Genomic DNA, 14,974 nt, shown 5'->3' with positions numbered 1-14,974 from the left:
ACAGAGCCAATCATTAACTTGGACACTCCTGCTGTTTTTCCAATGCTTGGCCCAAAAATGTCCTGAGATTGATCATTCCCAGATGTCAGGACAACGTGACGGGGCACATGTCGCTCAAGTTGCACAATAACATTAGATCTAAAGTTCAAAGTTTTAATAGTCAGGATTGCTCTGGCAGTGGTCCCTCTGTCACTGAGCTGAACAGCTGCTGCAGTTCTGTGTCTCGACGACATTTAACTAAAAGGTAAGTTGTATTATTTATTTTATAATGTCTAAAAATATACTTGCACATTTTTATAAGTAGGCTATTGATTAGATTGTAATTATCATGTCATTCTATTTACTAAACTCTATTTGCTTGTTCTTTAAATAATAAGGCCTGCATACAAATTTAGTGGTTTACCTGTCAAGCCATTTTAATGTGTAAAATATTTGTGATATAAAGTTGCTGTCTTAATTGCTCTTTTGGACCACTTTGTGCATACACTTATAATAATAAAATGTAATGTATATATACTGCAAATCACAAATATGAAGAAAGGTATCTATGAGCAAAAAGATATTGATAGTTATCAGCTTTCGAGCAACCAGGTCTGTATCGACCACTCTGTTAATTACAGAGGGGTTTTATGGCATTTTATGTGTAGTAAACAAACTTAGTACATGTGCCTGTAGCCCCAGTGGCTCACGCTCTTTAATTTCTAGAACCTTGCAATTATCTATTATTATGTCCCCAAAAATATTTTTATTTTATTTTATATTGTAATAAAAAACAGTTACAATAAAAAAATATTACATATAGATTTTGTTAGCTTGTCGCAGTCGCTAGTACCTTTTTTTCCTCCTAAAGTCCAGTGAAGCAAACTCACTTGTGACCATAGAGAGTTTTCTAACCCGCTCCACCTGTGCGCAGCGGGCGCCATGGGAGAGTGGGGGTTCCTGTCGAAGCTGCTGGATAAGGTCCAGTCTCACTCCACTGTGGTGGGCAAAGTGTGGCTCAGCGTCCTCTTCATCTTCAGGATCATGATCCTCGGGGCGGGAGCAGAGAAGGTCAGAGTTTAAGATGTTGAAGTCTGTCAAGTTCTGAATAAAATATAAATATGTGGCGATCTTTTCTCCCTCGAGTTTTTCGGTCACTTTAGTAAGAATAGCGCCCTCTACTGGCCAAAATAGGGTGCACTCAAAAGAAGTATGGATCGCGAAGCATGTTTACGTCCAATTTAATTTATGATTCTGTACCATGTCAGTTTATACAGGCTGTAGTCCATCAAAAACCTTATCTAATATAGAATAAACCGCAAAGACTGATATATAAATATACTGCTGTTTTGCACTTTGCCTGTAATTCAACAAAAGAACAGTAGCCTAATCATTTATTTTCAATGCGTTTATAAAATGCACAGTAATCTTCCAACTCTGTCAATAAGATACAAAAAAGTCTTCTTTCTTGTCTAATGTTAATGATGATGTATTCCACTTTCTCCAGTCTTGTATGATTAAAAACAATATCAAATTTCTGAATGCAGTCATTTCCAGCTCTGGTTGTATTCAGAAATGGGTTGAAAGGCCAGGGAAGCTTTCTGCTGTAATATTTGTTGAAACAAAAACATAGAATAATACACATTTGGTGTAATTTCACTGTTAAAAAGTCAAACTTACATTTTGAATAGGAGCAGACTGGATTAGATGTGCTTCCTGACTGATCATTGCTTTCGGGAATAAGAGGAGATAGGAACAAACAGCAACTCAGCTAAGTTAAAACAGAGAAGTGTAAAAGAAACAAAACCTTAACTTGGACAGTCATCTTATTAAGTCTGCAAATTACAAAGTAAAAAGTGAATCGTAATCTTGTGTGTTTGATTTGACAGGTATGGAGCGATGAGCAGTCCAAAATGGTGTGCAACACAAAGCAGCCTGGTTGTAAGAATGTGTGCTACGACCAGGCCTTCCCCATCTCTCACATCCGCTTCTGGGTCCTCCAGATCATCTTCGTCTCCAGTCCTACCCTCATCTACCTCGGTCATGTCATGCATGTTATCCACAAGGAGAACAAACTGCGAGAATACATGCAGAGCCACTCTCGCAGTGAAATAGTCAAAGTCCCTAAGTATTCAGACGACAAAGGGCACGTGGACATCAAAGGAAACCTACTTGGCAACTACATGACGTCCATATTTTTCCGAATTCTCCTCGAGGTGGCGTTCATCATAGGGCAATATTATCTCTATGGGTTTGTCATGCAGCCACTGATTGTCTGCAAACGTGACCCATGCCCATTCACCGTGGAGTGCTTTATGTCTCGTCCCACGGAAAAATCTATATTTATAATCTTTATGTTAGCAGTGGCGTGCGTCTCCCTGGTGCTAAACGTGATGGAGATCTTCTACTTGGCCTGTGCCCGCTCCAAGAAAAGATCAAGAACTGTGGACGCGTCCGCCCTGACCCTCAACCCGCGTTTCCATGGCAACAGCCTCACGCAGAACGAGAAGATGAGTCTCACAGATGTCAGCCACAGCAAAGCATAACATTTTACTCCCTATTTTAGAAGATATGCACGCAAACATTTCAAGGTCATTCTTTTTGAAATGTTTAAATAATTATTTCTGGGCTGAAAATATGTGTTTGTGTGAATTTGATTAATAGCTTATTGATATTTTTTGTAAGGAAAGGGCTGTTTAAAACCTAAATCAAGACAAATGTGTGGGCAGAGGGAGAGCACATAGGTGTACAATAGCTCTTGCATCAACAGTAAACTTGTATGTACTTCAGTGTTTACACATTTTTAATTATAACAATAAGTGTACATTTAAAATAAGCTTTTTTACTTACATTGTTTGTTTTGTAAAATATGAATTGCACAATTAAATAACTAACAACTGTCCATTTATTTTCCTCAGTTATTATTTCATGAGTGTTCACATCTTGTGTACTTTCAGTGTTTAATATTTCAATTAGGACCAATGACTGTGCAGAGGAAACATCTGCTGATCTGATGAGTAAACTGTCTCTCACACAAGTTATAAATAAATACAGGATTTGAAGGGGAATGTTTTATGTAAATCATTTAAGAGAACTGATGATTATGGTTATGGACCATCAATGAAGTGTTACTCTCACCCATAATGCACCTGTACTTCTGGACTCTCAATGTTGTAGATAAAACTTCTCATGTTATAGCCGTGCTGTGTTGAAAAATGACGTCTGCAGTTTGTTCTTGAGACTCTGCAGGTCTCACTCACAACATTCAGTTTCACTGATGAGTCACATTATAAAACTCAAGTCATCTCTGTGGAGCTGCAGGTGCACGAATATGAGGTACGCTTCACTGGTGAAGGATAAAACCAGTTTCATGTTTCATAATATTTTAAGTCTGAGGACAAGTTGGTTGCTAAAACTCACAGTATGAACTTCAAAAAAAAAAAAAGTTTTTAAAATGATCTTTTTATTTGATGCATTTGGGAACAAACTGTATTATCAGTACAAAATCAATACAGTGATGGGACCACTCAAACTACTCAACACTGGGTCTTGCTGATGTGCCTCTCTGAGCTGTGGGTGCCCACAGACACCCTACATGTGTACACCTTATGGCTGGACCAGTCACATGTGTTGATGGACAGAGAGCTGCTCATGTAGAAGCTCTGGTCTGGTTGTTGCACAGCGCTGCTGCTCCAGACCCCACTGTTCACTGGAGTCCCATCAACCAACCAGGTCACCTGAGCAAAGGGCCCCCTCTGATGAGACACACAGAGCAGAGAGACTCTGCTGGACTGGAGCTGTGTGAGGGAGGGGGGGAGCACAGTCAGGACAGGAGCAGGGGCCACATCTGCAGGACACAACAGCACAGGAAGTCACACACACACACAACACTACAAGAGCAAAACACAACAAATATGCAGAACTATGATAAATGTAACACGTTATAAATGACTTTAAAGAGAGAAAAAAAACAAAACACTAAAACATAACACAAGTAGCAGCATATATGAACAGTATAGTGAAATATTAGTGACAGTGTTATAGGAGACTGATGTTTCACAATATGTGAATATATGTGATAATATAAAAATTTGTTCTGCAAAGAAATAATGGACATTTGTTTGTTGAATGTGAACAATAAAAATTATTATAGCTTAAATATATTTTGTGATTGTGATCAAAAAGAGAATGTTTAAGTTAAGTGGAAAATACCTCCATAAATTAACAGTGTATAAACACATATCTCCTGACTTTAATGTGGTTAAAAGGAGTTTAAAGATGAGTTATAGTCACTTACCGTTCACAATGAGCTTGGTGCCTTGTCCAAATACCACAGTGCTTCAGTCTGTGCACACGCTGCTACAAAAACCTCCTCACTGTCATCAGGAGGACGCCACTCTCACACTCCACTCTGTCAATCAACACATGTGTCCCATTACCCAGGGAAAGCATAAACCAACAGTGGAAATATTGAAATATTAGTATTTTTTATCCTTTCATTGTGATTTATCAGTCACCTTTTAGTCTGGTTTGAGTTTGAGCTCCAAATCTCAGAGCAGTAAAAGCAGAAGTGAAGGGCATAGGTTTTTGTCACACTCTGTATCACTGTGATACGTGCTCTTTAACAGAATCATCCCATGTATTACAGTAATAAACAGCAGAATCCACTCCATCCACATTATTGATGATCAAACGATAATCTGATTTAGACTGATGATTAGATGTGAATTTAGGAGCTGAAAATCCAGGACCATATTCTATATTGCTCCAGCTATGATAAAATCTCAGAACATGTTTAGGAGCTGCACCAGGAATCTGTTTGTACCATTTGGCAGAGGAATCAGTGACTGTGCCCAGGTTACAGTCCATGGAGGCCGTCTCTCCTCTCCTCACAGTCAGAACATCAGGGCTCTGTGTCACCGTGGTAACAGCACTCACACCTGTAAACAACAACAACAACAAGACATGAAATAATCAGAGACACAGAGAGTCTCCACATGAGCTGAGGGCCTCCTACATGTGAGAGCAGCGGTCAGGGCGAGCAGGTTCCACAGCATGTTGCCACGGAGATGAGGTTTCACTGCAGAGAGACGAAAGGTTCAGAGAGTGAAGAGAGGAGCGGCTGAGGGGGATTTCATATAAGGCCCAAACCAGAGGAACTGAGGGAGGAGCCTGACTTTGAATGAATTAACAGCTATAACATCTGAAGAAATGAGATGCTTAGAAAGAAACAAAACACAACTACAGATATGATTTTGATAGGAAACATTACAAATAAGGTGAACATTTTAATTTATATTTTGTCTCTTGTATATATACATTGTAATTGTAATTGTAAATGTTAACTTGCTGTTCATATTCGCTGTTTTTTTCTTGGAATTCTGTCATTGTTTAATAGGGTTAGGCATTATAAGTACTTTTTACTTCAGCCTAAACCCTTTCAGTCATGATCTATGGGATTGTAGTCTATGTTTTGTTTTGTTTTGTAGTGCTGCAAAATGACCGAATAAACTACTACTACTACTAACATTTAAAAACAACTTTGCACAATAAAGACCCTCAAAACCTTTTTACAATTTTGTAACTAAGTGCATGTCACTCAAGTGTTTGGCCACTGTTTGACTTAGTAAAGTGTACCTTAATACTGGCAGAATAGGACAGATGGTGATATTAAAGTTGTTTGGTTTTCTATTACCTATTTTAACAGGTAAAACTTGATGTAGTTAACACTCTCTTGCTATTTAAAGTCAAATACAATTCATGCATTTTTAAAGTAAGTCTAAGCAGTACCACATGCTTCTATCTTCTACACTGCATCGACTGACATGTTTGGATTTTGTGTGGATGTCTCTCTAGTTGACCACGTTATTCAAAATGTTGTATTAGTATAAAATATTACAGCTTGTGTCTCCTGCATTGTTCATAGCAGGTGCAGCCTTATTTGACAGTTTTTCTCTCTCTTTGGTCCCATCTATAACTCGTCCTTTTGACTGGCAGCTCTGGCCCCTCCCTCTCCTCTTCTCCCTCTGCCTTATAAGCCTGAGCGTGTGTGTATCGAAGCTCCACTTTTGCTCTGAGCTGTACACATCATCTCCGTGGCAACATGCTGTGGAACCTGCTCGCCCTGACCGCTGCTCTCACATGTAGGAGGCCCTCAGCTCATGTGGAGACTCTCTGTGTCTCTGATTATTTCATGTCTTGTTGTTGTTGTCGTTTACAGGTGTGAGTGCTGTTACCACGGTGACACAGAGCCCTGATGTTCTGACTGTGAGGAGAGGAGAGACGGCCTCCATGGACTGTAACCTGGGCCTTGTTAATTCTGCCCGCTGGTACAAACAGATTCCTGGAGGAGTACCTGTATATGTCCTGAGAATGTTTCACAACTGGGACACTCCAAAATATGGTCCTGGGTTTTCAGCTCCTAAATTCACATCTAATCATCAGTCTCAAACAGATTATCGTTTGATCATCAATAATGTGGATGGAGTGGATTCTGCTGTTTATTACTGTCATACATGGGATGATTCTGTTAAAGAGCACGTATCACAGTGATACAGAGTGTGACAAAAACCTATGCCCTTCACTTCTGCTTTTACTGCTTGAGATTTGGAGCTCAAACTCAAACCAGACTAAAAGGTGACTGGCAAATCACATGAAAGTAGAAAAAATAGTAAGATTTCAATATTTCCACTGTTGGATCTGTTAGATTTGACTTTCCCTGGGTAATGGGACACATGTGTTGATTGACAGAGTGGAGTGTGAGAGTGGCGTCCTCCTGATGACAGTGAGGAGGTTTTTGTAGCAGCGTGTGCACAGACTGAAGCACTGTGGTATTCGGACAAGGCACCAAGCTCATTGTGAACGGTAAGTGACTGTAACTCATCATCATAAACTACTTTTAACCACATTAAAGTCAGGAGAAATGTATTTATACATATCTTTATAATTTATGGAGGTATTTTTTACTCTCTACAACTACAATATACTACTTGAAACACTTTGCAAATAGTATTTATCTTAAGTGTTTTAAAATATATTAATTAGAACTATTTGTTAAACTATTGAATTTTTAAATTTAACAAAAAAAACAACTTATAACTGTTTAAGTGTTCGCATTCAACATTTAGTTGTTCATGCCATATTTTGAGCATTTATTTGTTTGAGTAGCATAATATTTACTAAGCATCAGTCACACACAAATGTGCAAAATAATCATCATCGTTGTCATCATGTTTTTTTTATTTTTATTTTATCCTATATTGTTCATTTTATGTATTATAGGCCTACTTATTTGAGTTTTATAAATGAATTTTACATGATAGTTCTGTATATTTGTTGTGTTTTGCTCTTGTAGTGTTGTGTGTGTGTGTGACCTCCTGTGCTGTTGTGTCCTGCAGATGTGGCCCCTGCTCCTGTCCTGACTGTGCTCCCCCCCTCCCTCACACAGCTCCAGTCCAGCAGAGTCTCTCTGCTCTGTGTGTCTCATCAGAGGGGGCCCTTTGCTCAGGTGACCTGGTTGGTTGATGGGACTCCAGTGAACAGTGGGGTCTGGAGCAGCAGCGCTGTGCAACAACCAGACCAGAGCTTCTACATGAGCAGCTCTCTGTCCATCAACACATGTGACTGGAGCACCCATAAGGTGTACACATGTAGGGTGTCTGTGGGCACCCACAGCTCAGAGAGGCACATCAGCAAAACCCAGTGTTGAGTAGTCTGAGTAGTCCCAGGACCTGGACCTCTGAGTCCTCTCATACATGCTAACATCTATAAAAAATAGTGTGCTTGTTGTTCTGTTCTGCCTTTGCAATTAATCAAATTCAAAATAAATTCAAGAATAAAAAAGATAAGAAGTGTTGCGTGAGTACTAATTTGGAGATAGGGGTGATTTTTGCAAGGAAACATCAATGTCTTTTGGGTATAATGTGTAGCAGAATTTGGTCTCTCAAATACTCTTAAAAACAAAAGTCCAAGCTTTTATTACAGCATGGCTATTGGCATAAAATATGCACCAACATGGCCACCTTAGGGTGTAAACAGGCTTCCAGGTGTGCAGGTGTGCCTCCTTTTATAGGGAGGGACCTGAAAATCCCTACCTGAATTAAAATAAACACATTTACAAGTTCATACAATTTATAGCAGTGTGAAAATGCACATCTCATAATCAATTATAATAAAATATAATAATTAAAATATAGAAATACAAAATAAATTCACTCTGAGTCCTTTGTGTCTAATTTCAGAAATGCGGCCAATTTCCAGTAGATTCCCTTGAGACAAAATTGTAAAGTCAGAAGACGTGAGTCCTCAGTGAAGCATAAATCCTATAGTCTGTGGCAGGACGCACCTGTCTGTCTCACACGGTTCACTACACTACACCCACCAGGACTGTGCAAATGAGGCACACATGACTCTGTCCGATTTCGGTCCAAGACAGTCTTTACTTTACCTGGTCAGCCAAAACCACACGCGTGGACTAAACTTCACAAAGAACACACTGCAGAAGGGGCTGGCTGGTCAGGTAATATTTAACGCTTTACTGTTTTCTTGAGAAACCCTTATAAGCAGCAGATGTCGCTGTAGACCCACTGACTCTTTAAAGCTCTACAGGAAGTCCCGCCCTATCGATCTGTCCTTTCCTTTCGTGGTGAAAACAAAAAACAGCTGTAAAGCTGAAGATGGCCGCCGCGACGGTAGCGGGGCTCGACCCGCACACGATGGAGCAGAAGAAGTTTGAGTACTTCTCCTCCATCAACCCCATGGCCAAGAAGATAATGCAGGAGAGGGAGAAAATCAAAACCAAACACGGATCGACTTGGGACAAAATGACTCCGGAAGAGCAGGACAGCGCTATAGACAACTGGATGATCGACCCGCACATCCGAGCCAGATACGCTATGCACCGGGTGGAGCGGGAGGAGGTGGTGTGTTACCCCAAACTGCTCATCCAGACGGGCCAGAAGATAGTCCACTTTGGAGAAGAGGTAACGAGAGCTGATGTGCTTCTGCTTTTGGGAGGTTTAGTTTGTTTGGGTCGACGCCACGTAGCAGCCCAAATACGCACGTCATGGCACACAGCTGACGCAGCCTACGAACTGTTCAGGCTTCTGTGCGATAAAATATGGATTATTCAATTGTTATTAAGTATTCTTACCTCCCCAGTTTAACGACAGGATATACTCCCCATAACAGGCCTCTTTTGGATCATATTGTGAAACCTTAATGAATCCTTTTGATTTTAGGATATTACCTGGCAAGATGAGCATTCTGCACCTTTCTCATGGGAAACCAGGGTAAACAGTAGTTCGGATTTACAATTTTGCCTGATTCACTCTTAAAAGTAATAGTCAGCTGGTATTTTTTAACCCTGTACGTTTTCAGAGCCAGTTGGAGTTTAGCTTGACTCCCGGTTCTGCAGAACAGGGGATTTCTACCTCACAAGCAGATTCAAAGGCTTCAAAGGGACAGACGACCAAAACAACTACAGTTACTAAGGTATGGCACATTAAGGGAGATGATTTTAATGTTATGTTGTGTTATCTAATGTTTTATTATTTTAAATGTTCCTGTTTATGTCTTTTTGTCAGGTGAATTCTACTGAGAGCAGAAGGCCAGAGGAGGAGTCATCCTTCTGGAAGATCAGTGCAGAGAGGTCCAGGTTGGAGGGAGAAAGAGCAAATTTCCAGTCTCTCACCCCCAGTCAAATCAAATCACTTGAGAAAGGAGAGAAACCACTTCCTTCATATCTACGACAGGTAAATGCCTGTACTTATATGCCAGGTTTAAGTTTGCATTGAACGCACTTAAAGTGACCCAAAGGCAAAATTCTGAAGCAGCTGGCTGGCATGGTGCTTTCGTAATTTAATGAATGTGAGATTAAACTGTTCTCCTGATACACTTAAAAGTAATGATTTGATATTAGAAAATTCTTTTGGTTGAAAGTATGGAGAAGTGACCCTATTGCTTATATCTGCACTTCACAAGAAGCTGCTGTATATCCTGACAAATATGTGCCGTGTTGAGGTTTCTTTGAGTATTGTAACGAGAAAGCAGATTCCTGACGGTTTCCAAGCCCGAGTGAAGTACCTCAAAGCTACTAATGAATGTGTCAATGAGGAAATGAATACTTTTGAGTATCAGGCATGTAACGATGTAACAATTCAAATCTCTCGATTCAATACTTTCACAATATACATCTTATGTACGATATTTATTACAATATTTTGTGGAGGCTAACAAAATTTGAATATGCTACTTTTTCCTTTTTAAAATGCATTGTCTTGACTAATCCAAAGAACTAAGATTTAAAAGTGTTCAATATGTTATTTCTTCATGTAGACTGAAATGAAACTGGAAAAGGATCATGGGCTTATGTAGTTCCCTCAGATTCATTGTTTTGCTGCACCAAAACAATGATTTTGAGCCAAGAGACTTGTAACTCCATATGTTGTGGTGGTCCACAATATTATTGTCAGACTTTTGTGATTTTTGATACAGTATTTCATTTTTTGTTACATCCCTAATAAGTATTTAGTTACCTTTTCTGATGACATTCCACTATATCTCTAGCCAGGCTGGCGTCACCTAGTGCCTCCGCTCAATTTCACTTCTTTCCAGCGACTAGATCAGGAATTGGAATACACTAGACGGTTTGCAAGAACCTCGGAAGTTGTAGACCATGCACCGGCCAATCAGCCATGATTGTGTCCCTTTTGTGGACAAAGCGGTTGAGATGGATGTAGACAAAGACATACATTCTGTGTTGGCAACAATTCCCAAGATCGAGAATTTAAAGCCGGAACAAAGAGAATGTTTGGTGAATTTTAACAAGGGGAAAGACGTTATTGCCCTTCTTCCTACGGGATTTGGAAAAAACTTAACATACCAGTTAGCCCCGTTAGTGGCACATTGCAGACATCACGACCAAATAACAGCGATTCATTAAAGTTGAGGTCAGATGGTTTCCACCAAGTGAAACCAGCTGATGAACCAGGCTACTATATCTCTGTGTTATATTTACAAATCTTCAAACTGAAGAGTCCTCTGAATTAATTCAAAGAACTTTGTAGAGTTGTATGCCTCCAATATTTTTCATTTTTAATTCCTGGTTTCATTCTGGAGCTAATTTCATTTAAAGATGGTGGTACAGAAAGTTTAGCGAACCATTATATTAACTTACTACCCATTACTTTGTATCTGTGAACATTTATTCCAACTCTTTTATTCCCATGATATCCCGTAGGAGACATCTGTTACAAAGGAGCCTGAGCCAGTGGCAGAGCACCACCCTCCTCCTCCTCCTCCAGCCCCAGTGAAATCCATCAAACAGCGAGCCCCTAAACCCCCCGCCCCCCAGCCGCCTGTCGCTGTCACTGCCCCACCCGCGTCCATCTCCATCTCCACCAATCCCGCGCCCCCAGTCAGCATCTCGTCCACAGTGGCCGGGTGGGAGCGGTCCCAGAGCACGCTGCCTTCAGTCAGCAACTCTTCGGATGAGGTATTTTCCTCTAGCCTCCTGTCCAAGTCTCCCTCCATTGCCGCCAGTGCCGAGAAGGATAAGCAAGAAGAGCCCATAGCCGATGTAGGCAGTCCAACATTCTCCCAGGTAAGAAACCAGTTCACTTTATTTATATAGCACATTTTATTAACATGACAGCTTTGCACATATGAATGGAGATACTAAAAGACACAGTAAATAAAACAATAAATCAAAAGCACTAAATTATAATAAACTAATAATTATGAGTAACTTAAATGGACAGTCGGGAATTTTGGACATACAACCTCATTTCCTAGTTTGCCAGAATGAGGGAGACGTGTGGAACACTTTTTTTTTAATATTCCATCCAGTCCTTGTATTTGCAGAGATCGCTGATGCTAGGCTAGTGCATGTCAATGGCCATAGTTATCCTGCCACTAAAAACAGTCTTACCCACTCCACAAAGTACCCGAAACAAATCTATTATTACGCTAGACTGTTGATGTAAATGTGTGTGTTGATAGAATAATGTTTGAAATAAAACAAACCTTGCATTGCATGAATTGTCGCATGTTGAGGGACTATTTTCTCAGCAGCAGCGGAATTTTACTTTGCCGGTAAGATCGGTGCTAGGTGATATCAGTCCACCTCTGCCAAGCTTTCTATCAGGAAGTACAACTCGCTGCTGCTGCTCAGACATAAATCCTTCAAATTCAAAGTTGGTTTTACTTCTAAAATTAATCAATCAACACAGACTTTTACATTGAGCACCAACAACCTCTGCAAATACAAGGACTGGATGGAATATTTAAAAAAAAAAGTCTCCACTCTTTCTTACTTACTCTAGCTAACAAGGAAATGAGGTCCTATGTCCAAACTTCTGGACTGTCCTTTTACGAAGAAGTATTTTGTTCTCATTTTGGTCAATAATTATACAAGAAACCAGGCATGAGATTAAGACTATCTGCTTAATGTGTTGCAATTTATGGAACAAGAAATCAGTTTGAACTTTTTTGTCAGAACCAGCATCAATTTTATGTTTATTTTGAACAACTCCTTCCCTCCCACACACACATTCGCACTCATGTAGGGGTTCATTACATTGATTTACATTCATTTCCTGGAAAAATATTTGTTGCCTCGTAGTTTGATGGCTAGTTGTTATTTTAATCTTAGAAGGACTGAGATTTTGTTTGAAGCACATTAAAATATCATGTTTTTTTTTCTCTTTCTCCTCAGTTCAACACAAGCAGCTCGATCCTGAAGACGGGATTCGACTTCCTTGACAACTGGTAAAAAATGGCCAAAACCAGTCCCCCTTTCCTTAAGCTATTATCCTTGGTTTTACTCTGAAGAAGGATCACACTGCCATGACACTACGTTACTCAAACTGTTCCCACCTGTATCCAAGCAATATCGACCTATTATGTAACTATTATGTATGTATTTGTGTAGAAGAAAAACCCTAGTGGCTTGTTTAGACCTGGTGTCTTGAAATTTGCTCCCAATACTATTTTCCTTATTTAACCAACCTTTGATATACATGTGTTAAACAAATTGCCTTGATTCAGGTGAGATTCTTTGGGATATAAACAAAATTTGCATCTACTAAGCTTTCTAACTTGATGTTGCAAGTTACGGTACGTTTTGTAGTATTTCTAATTAGTAGTAAAGAGTAATGAGAAGTGTTATGTAGCCGCAGCGATTCTTGCTGTAATTGAAGCTTTAATAGAGAAAGCGCAGATTTGGCAACTTGTAAACACCTATTTTATCAACCATAAGCAGTGTGTGTGAAAATGTATTTTGTTTTTACATTGAGAATCTAAATGACTACATGAAAGTAATCTCATCTCTCACTATATCTATATGGCTAGCTAATATGAATATAGAAATCAAGACAATCCAATGAACAGGTTATAGAAGGTTATAGAAAGTTAATGGAAGGTGAAGTGGCATAGACTGGTCTGAGTATTTCAGAATTGGCATTGTGTTTATTAAGCATTATTATATCTAACAAAGTGGCTCAGAGGAACATCAAATCAACCCTTTTGCTTTCTATGCCGTTTTGCTTCATTATGTTGTATTCATGTTTTGTACTGTACTGAGAAATTACGATTGTTGCAGGAGGTGACTTGAACGTAACACTTCACAGGCTGACTTATTTTATATACTCTGCATTGCTTTTTGTTACAATTTATTTAACCTTACATTTATTTTTGTAACTCTTACTATAGCTAGAATCTATTATCATATACTTTGAGTCAAACGTACTCACTCTGCTACATTCTTGCTACAAACACTTTTAAAAGGTGAAAGGAAGTATTATTACTATCATATCAATAAGTGATATAAGATCACTTGTAGATTCCACTGAGTCTAAAGCACCTTGATAGTGTGTTTGGGGAGTTATTTGACATTTCCATCATCACATGCCCCCCTCACCTTTGACCCTCACATAAGTATGATGCAGGTAGCATACATTGTGATTTAGGACCGGCATGTTGTGACTCGTACCACTCGTGTCATAGAGAACTATTTTACTGACTTTTATATTTGTCCTCTTACTATATCATATGCTTTACATGTAGTACATGTAGATGGCACTTGTGGTGTTTTGAGGGTGCATAAATATAAATAAAAAGTCAAAGTATATTTTGTCTGTCAAGATGATTTTGTTGGGTTTTTAATTCATGTAATATTTTCAATTAATGGTCCTACATTACGTGAAATTGATTCTTGTACGCTTTAAGTCATGTTTGTCATTTTGCTACCTTATCAAAAACATATCTGGAGTTGTGTTTTCTTTCATTCACACATGTTTGAGTAACCGTTAATATTAGTCTACATCTCCAAGGCTTAAAATGCTCTGTTCCACCTTGTGACCTCATGAACCGATAGTTTTCAAGTTAACAGCTACGTTTTAGTTTTTGTTCAGTTGAGATTGGCAATTCCAGGGCTGAAATGATCCAGATGATTCTAGTGAAGGTGTGTGGAGTTTAAAAACACAGTGGAGCACTTCCTGTATTACCATATGACATCACAAGATGGTACAGAGATAGAAGAACTAAAATGGAGAAATGTTTTTTGATGAGGAAACAACATTATAACAGAACAGAAAATAGTGTAACATGGGTCCTTTAACTCAGAGGAAATTTTATTCTTTTGCTCTTGGTTTATTTAGAAACAGCTACTGGGCAAAACTATTTTTATAGAAAGTCAATGAATATGACCAAAATAACTGGACAAAATGGAGAGAAAGGAATAATGAAAGAGTTTGCAGATGCCTCTTATTAATATTCCCAAGAGCCACAAAATCTGCTTTCGAATTTACCCAAAAATTTTTCCACATTCCATTGGCCTTTTCCATATTGTTTATCATTTAACAGGCACTAACTTAAAAAATCAAACCAGAAGATATTGTTTGTAATATTTTAGATCCAAAATATGCTCTGATTTGAGGAGCCTTAGCTAAACAAGCTCTTGGCCAAGTTCAAGCCTGCATCCAATGAGTTTCTATTT

General features: G+C 39.1%; 3 protein-coding genes and 1 gene segment (V, D, J or C); 3 read left to right on the top strand and 1 right to left on the bottom strand.

Moving 5' to 3' along the window:
• The first annotated feature begins 170 nt into the window (after positions 1 to 170).
• On the top strand, positions 171 to 2,705 carry LOC110157138 (gap junction Cx32.2 protein-like). Its single transcript, XM_020921445.2, has 3 exons — positions 171 to 244; positions 914 to 1,050; positions 1,869 to 2,705. The coding sequence occupies exons 2-3, from the start codon at positions 922 to 924 to the stop codon at positions 2,523 to 2,525; spliced, it is 786 nt and encodes a 261-aa protein (XP_020777104.1). The 5' UTR covers positions 171 to 244; positions 914 to 921; the 3' UTR covers positions 2,526 to 2,705.
• A 720-nt stretch (positions 2,706 to 3,425) lies between these two features.
• On the bottom strand, positions 3,426 to 5,036 carry LOC110153483 (Ig kappa-b5 chain C region-like). The segment is given in 4 exon segments: positions 3,426 to 3,826; positions 4,277 to 4,317; positions 4,805 to 4,919; positions 4,997 to 5,036. Coding segments are annotated over 4 exon segments (507 nt in total).
• Positions 5,037 to 5,243: 207 nt separating this feature from the next.
• LOC110167459 (immunoglobulin lambda-1 light chain-like) lies at positions 5,244 to 7,832 on the top strand. Of its 3 annotated transcripts, none has more exons than XR_008631694.1 (5): positions 5,244 to 5,258; positions 5,977 to 6,122; positions 6,200 to 6,308; positions 6,730 to 6,843; positions 7,377 to 7,517. XR_008631694.1 is itself a non-coding variant. In XM_055149732.1 (4 exons), exons 1-4 carry the CDS (start codon positions 6,083 to 6,085, stop codon positions 7,685 to 7,687), a joined length of 720 nt encoding a protein of 239 aa, XP_055005707.1. In that variant the 5' UTR covers positions 5,978 to 6,082; the 3' UTR covers positions 7,688 to 7,832. The 3 variants fall into 3 exon arrangements, 1 of the variants encoding a protein (XP_055005707.1); XR_008631693.1 differs by having other exon boundaries at positions 6,200 to 6,615; XM_055149732.1 differs by lacking the exon at positions 5,244 to 5,258 and having other exon boundaries at positions 5,978 to 6,122; positions 6,200 to 6,527; positions 6,803 to 6,843; positions 7,377 to 7,832.
• Positions 7,833 to 8,070: 238 nt separating this feature from the next.
• cunh1orf198 (chromosome unknown C1orf198 homolog) lies at positions 8,071 to 14,107 on the top strand. The gene is made up of 7 exons (XM_020941258.2): positions 8,071 to 8,497; positions 8,587 to 8,960; positions 9,219 to 9,269; positions 9,358 to 9,471; positions 9,564 to 9,731; positions 11,219 to 11,581; positions 12,695 to 14,107. Exons 2-7 carry the CDS (start codon positions 8,655 to 8,657, stop codon positions 12,749 to 12,751), a joined length of 1,059 nt encoding a protein of 352 aa, XP_020796917.2. The 5' UTR covers positions 8,071 to 8,497; positions 8,587 to 8,654; the 3' UTR covers positions 12,752 to 14,107.
• Positions 14,108 to 14,974: the final 867 nt, after the last annotated feature.

Source organism: Boleophthalmus pectinirostris, unplaced genomic scaffold, assembly GCF_026225935.1.
Source record: "Boleophthalmus pectinirostris isolate CB_2022bp ecotype Guang Dong unplaced genomic scaffold, ASM2622593v1 HiC_scaffold_13, whole genome shotgun sequence".
In the NCBI taxonomy this organism is placed as follows: domain Eukaryota; kingdom Metazoa; phylum Chordata; class Actinopteri; order Gobiiformes; family Gobiidae; genus Boleophthalmus; species Boleophthalmus pectinirostris.
This window is presented reverse-complemented; position numbering and strand designations above follow the sequence as displayed.

Excerpts from the sequence above, each read along its gene's own strand:
- cunh1orf198 (XM_020941258.2), top strand. The coding sequence starts at position 8,655 with ATGGCCGCCGCGACGGTAGCGGGGCTCGACCCGCACACGATGGAGCAG. Across the intron at positions 8,961-9,218 it reads TAGTCCACTTTGGAGAAGAG|GATATTACCTGGCAAGATGA; the intron begins GTAACGAGAGCT and ends TTTTGATTTTAG. Across the intron at positions 9,270-9,357 it reads CTTTCTCATGGGAAACCAGG|AGCCAGTTGGAGTTTAGCTT; the intron begins GTAAACAGTAGT and ends GTACGTTTTCAG.
- LOC110157138 (XM_020921445.2), top strand. The coding sequence starts at position 922 with ATGGGAGAGTGGGGGTTCCTGTCGAAGCTGCTGGATAAGGTCCAGTCT. Across the intron at positions 1,051-1,868 it reads TCGGGGCGGGAGCAGAGAAG|GTATGGAGCGATGAGCAGTC; the intron begins GTCAGAGTTTAA and ends TTGATTTGACAG.
- LOC110167459 (XM_055149732.1), top strand. The coding sequence starts at position 6,083 with ATGCTGTGGAACCTGCTCGCCCTGACCGCTGCTCTCACAT. Across the intron at positions 6,123-6,199 it reads CCTGACCGCTGCTCTCACAT|GTGTGAGTGCTGTTACCACG; the intron begins GTAGGAGGCCCT and ends TGTCGTTTACAG. Across the intron at positions 6,528-6,802 it reads GTTAAAGAGCACGTATCACA|CACTGTGGTATTCGGACAAG; the intron begins GTGATACAGAGT and ends CACAGACTGAAG.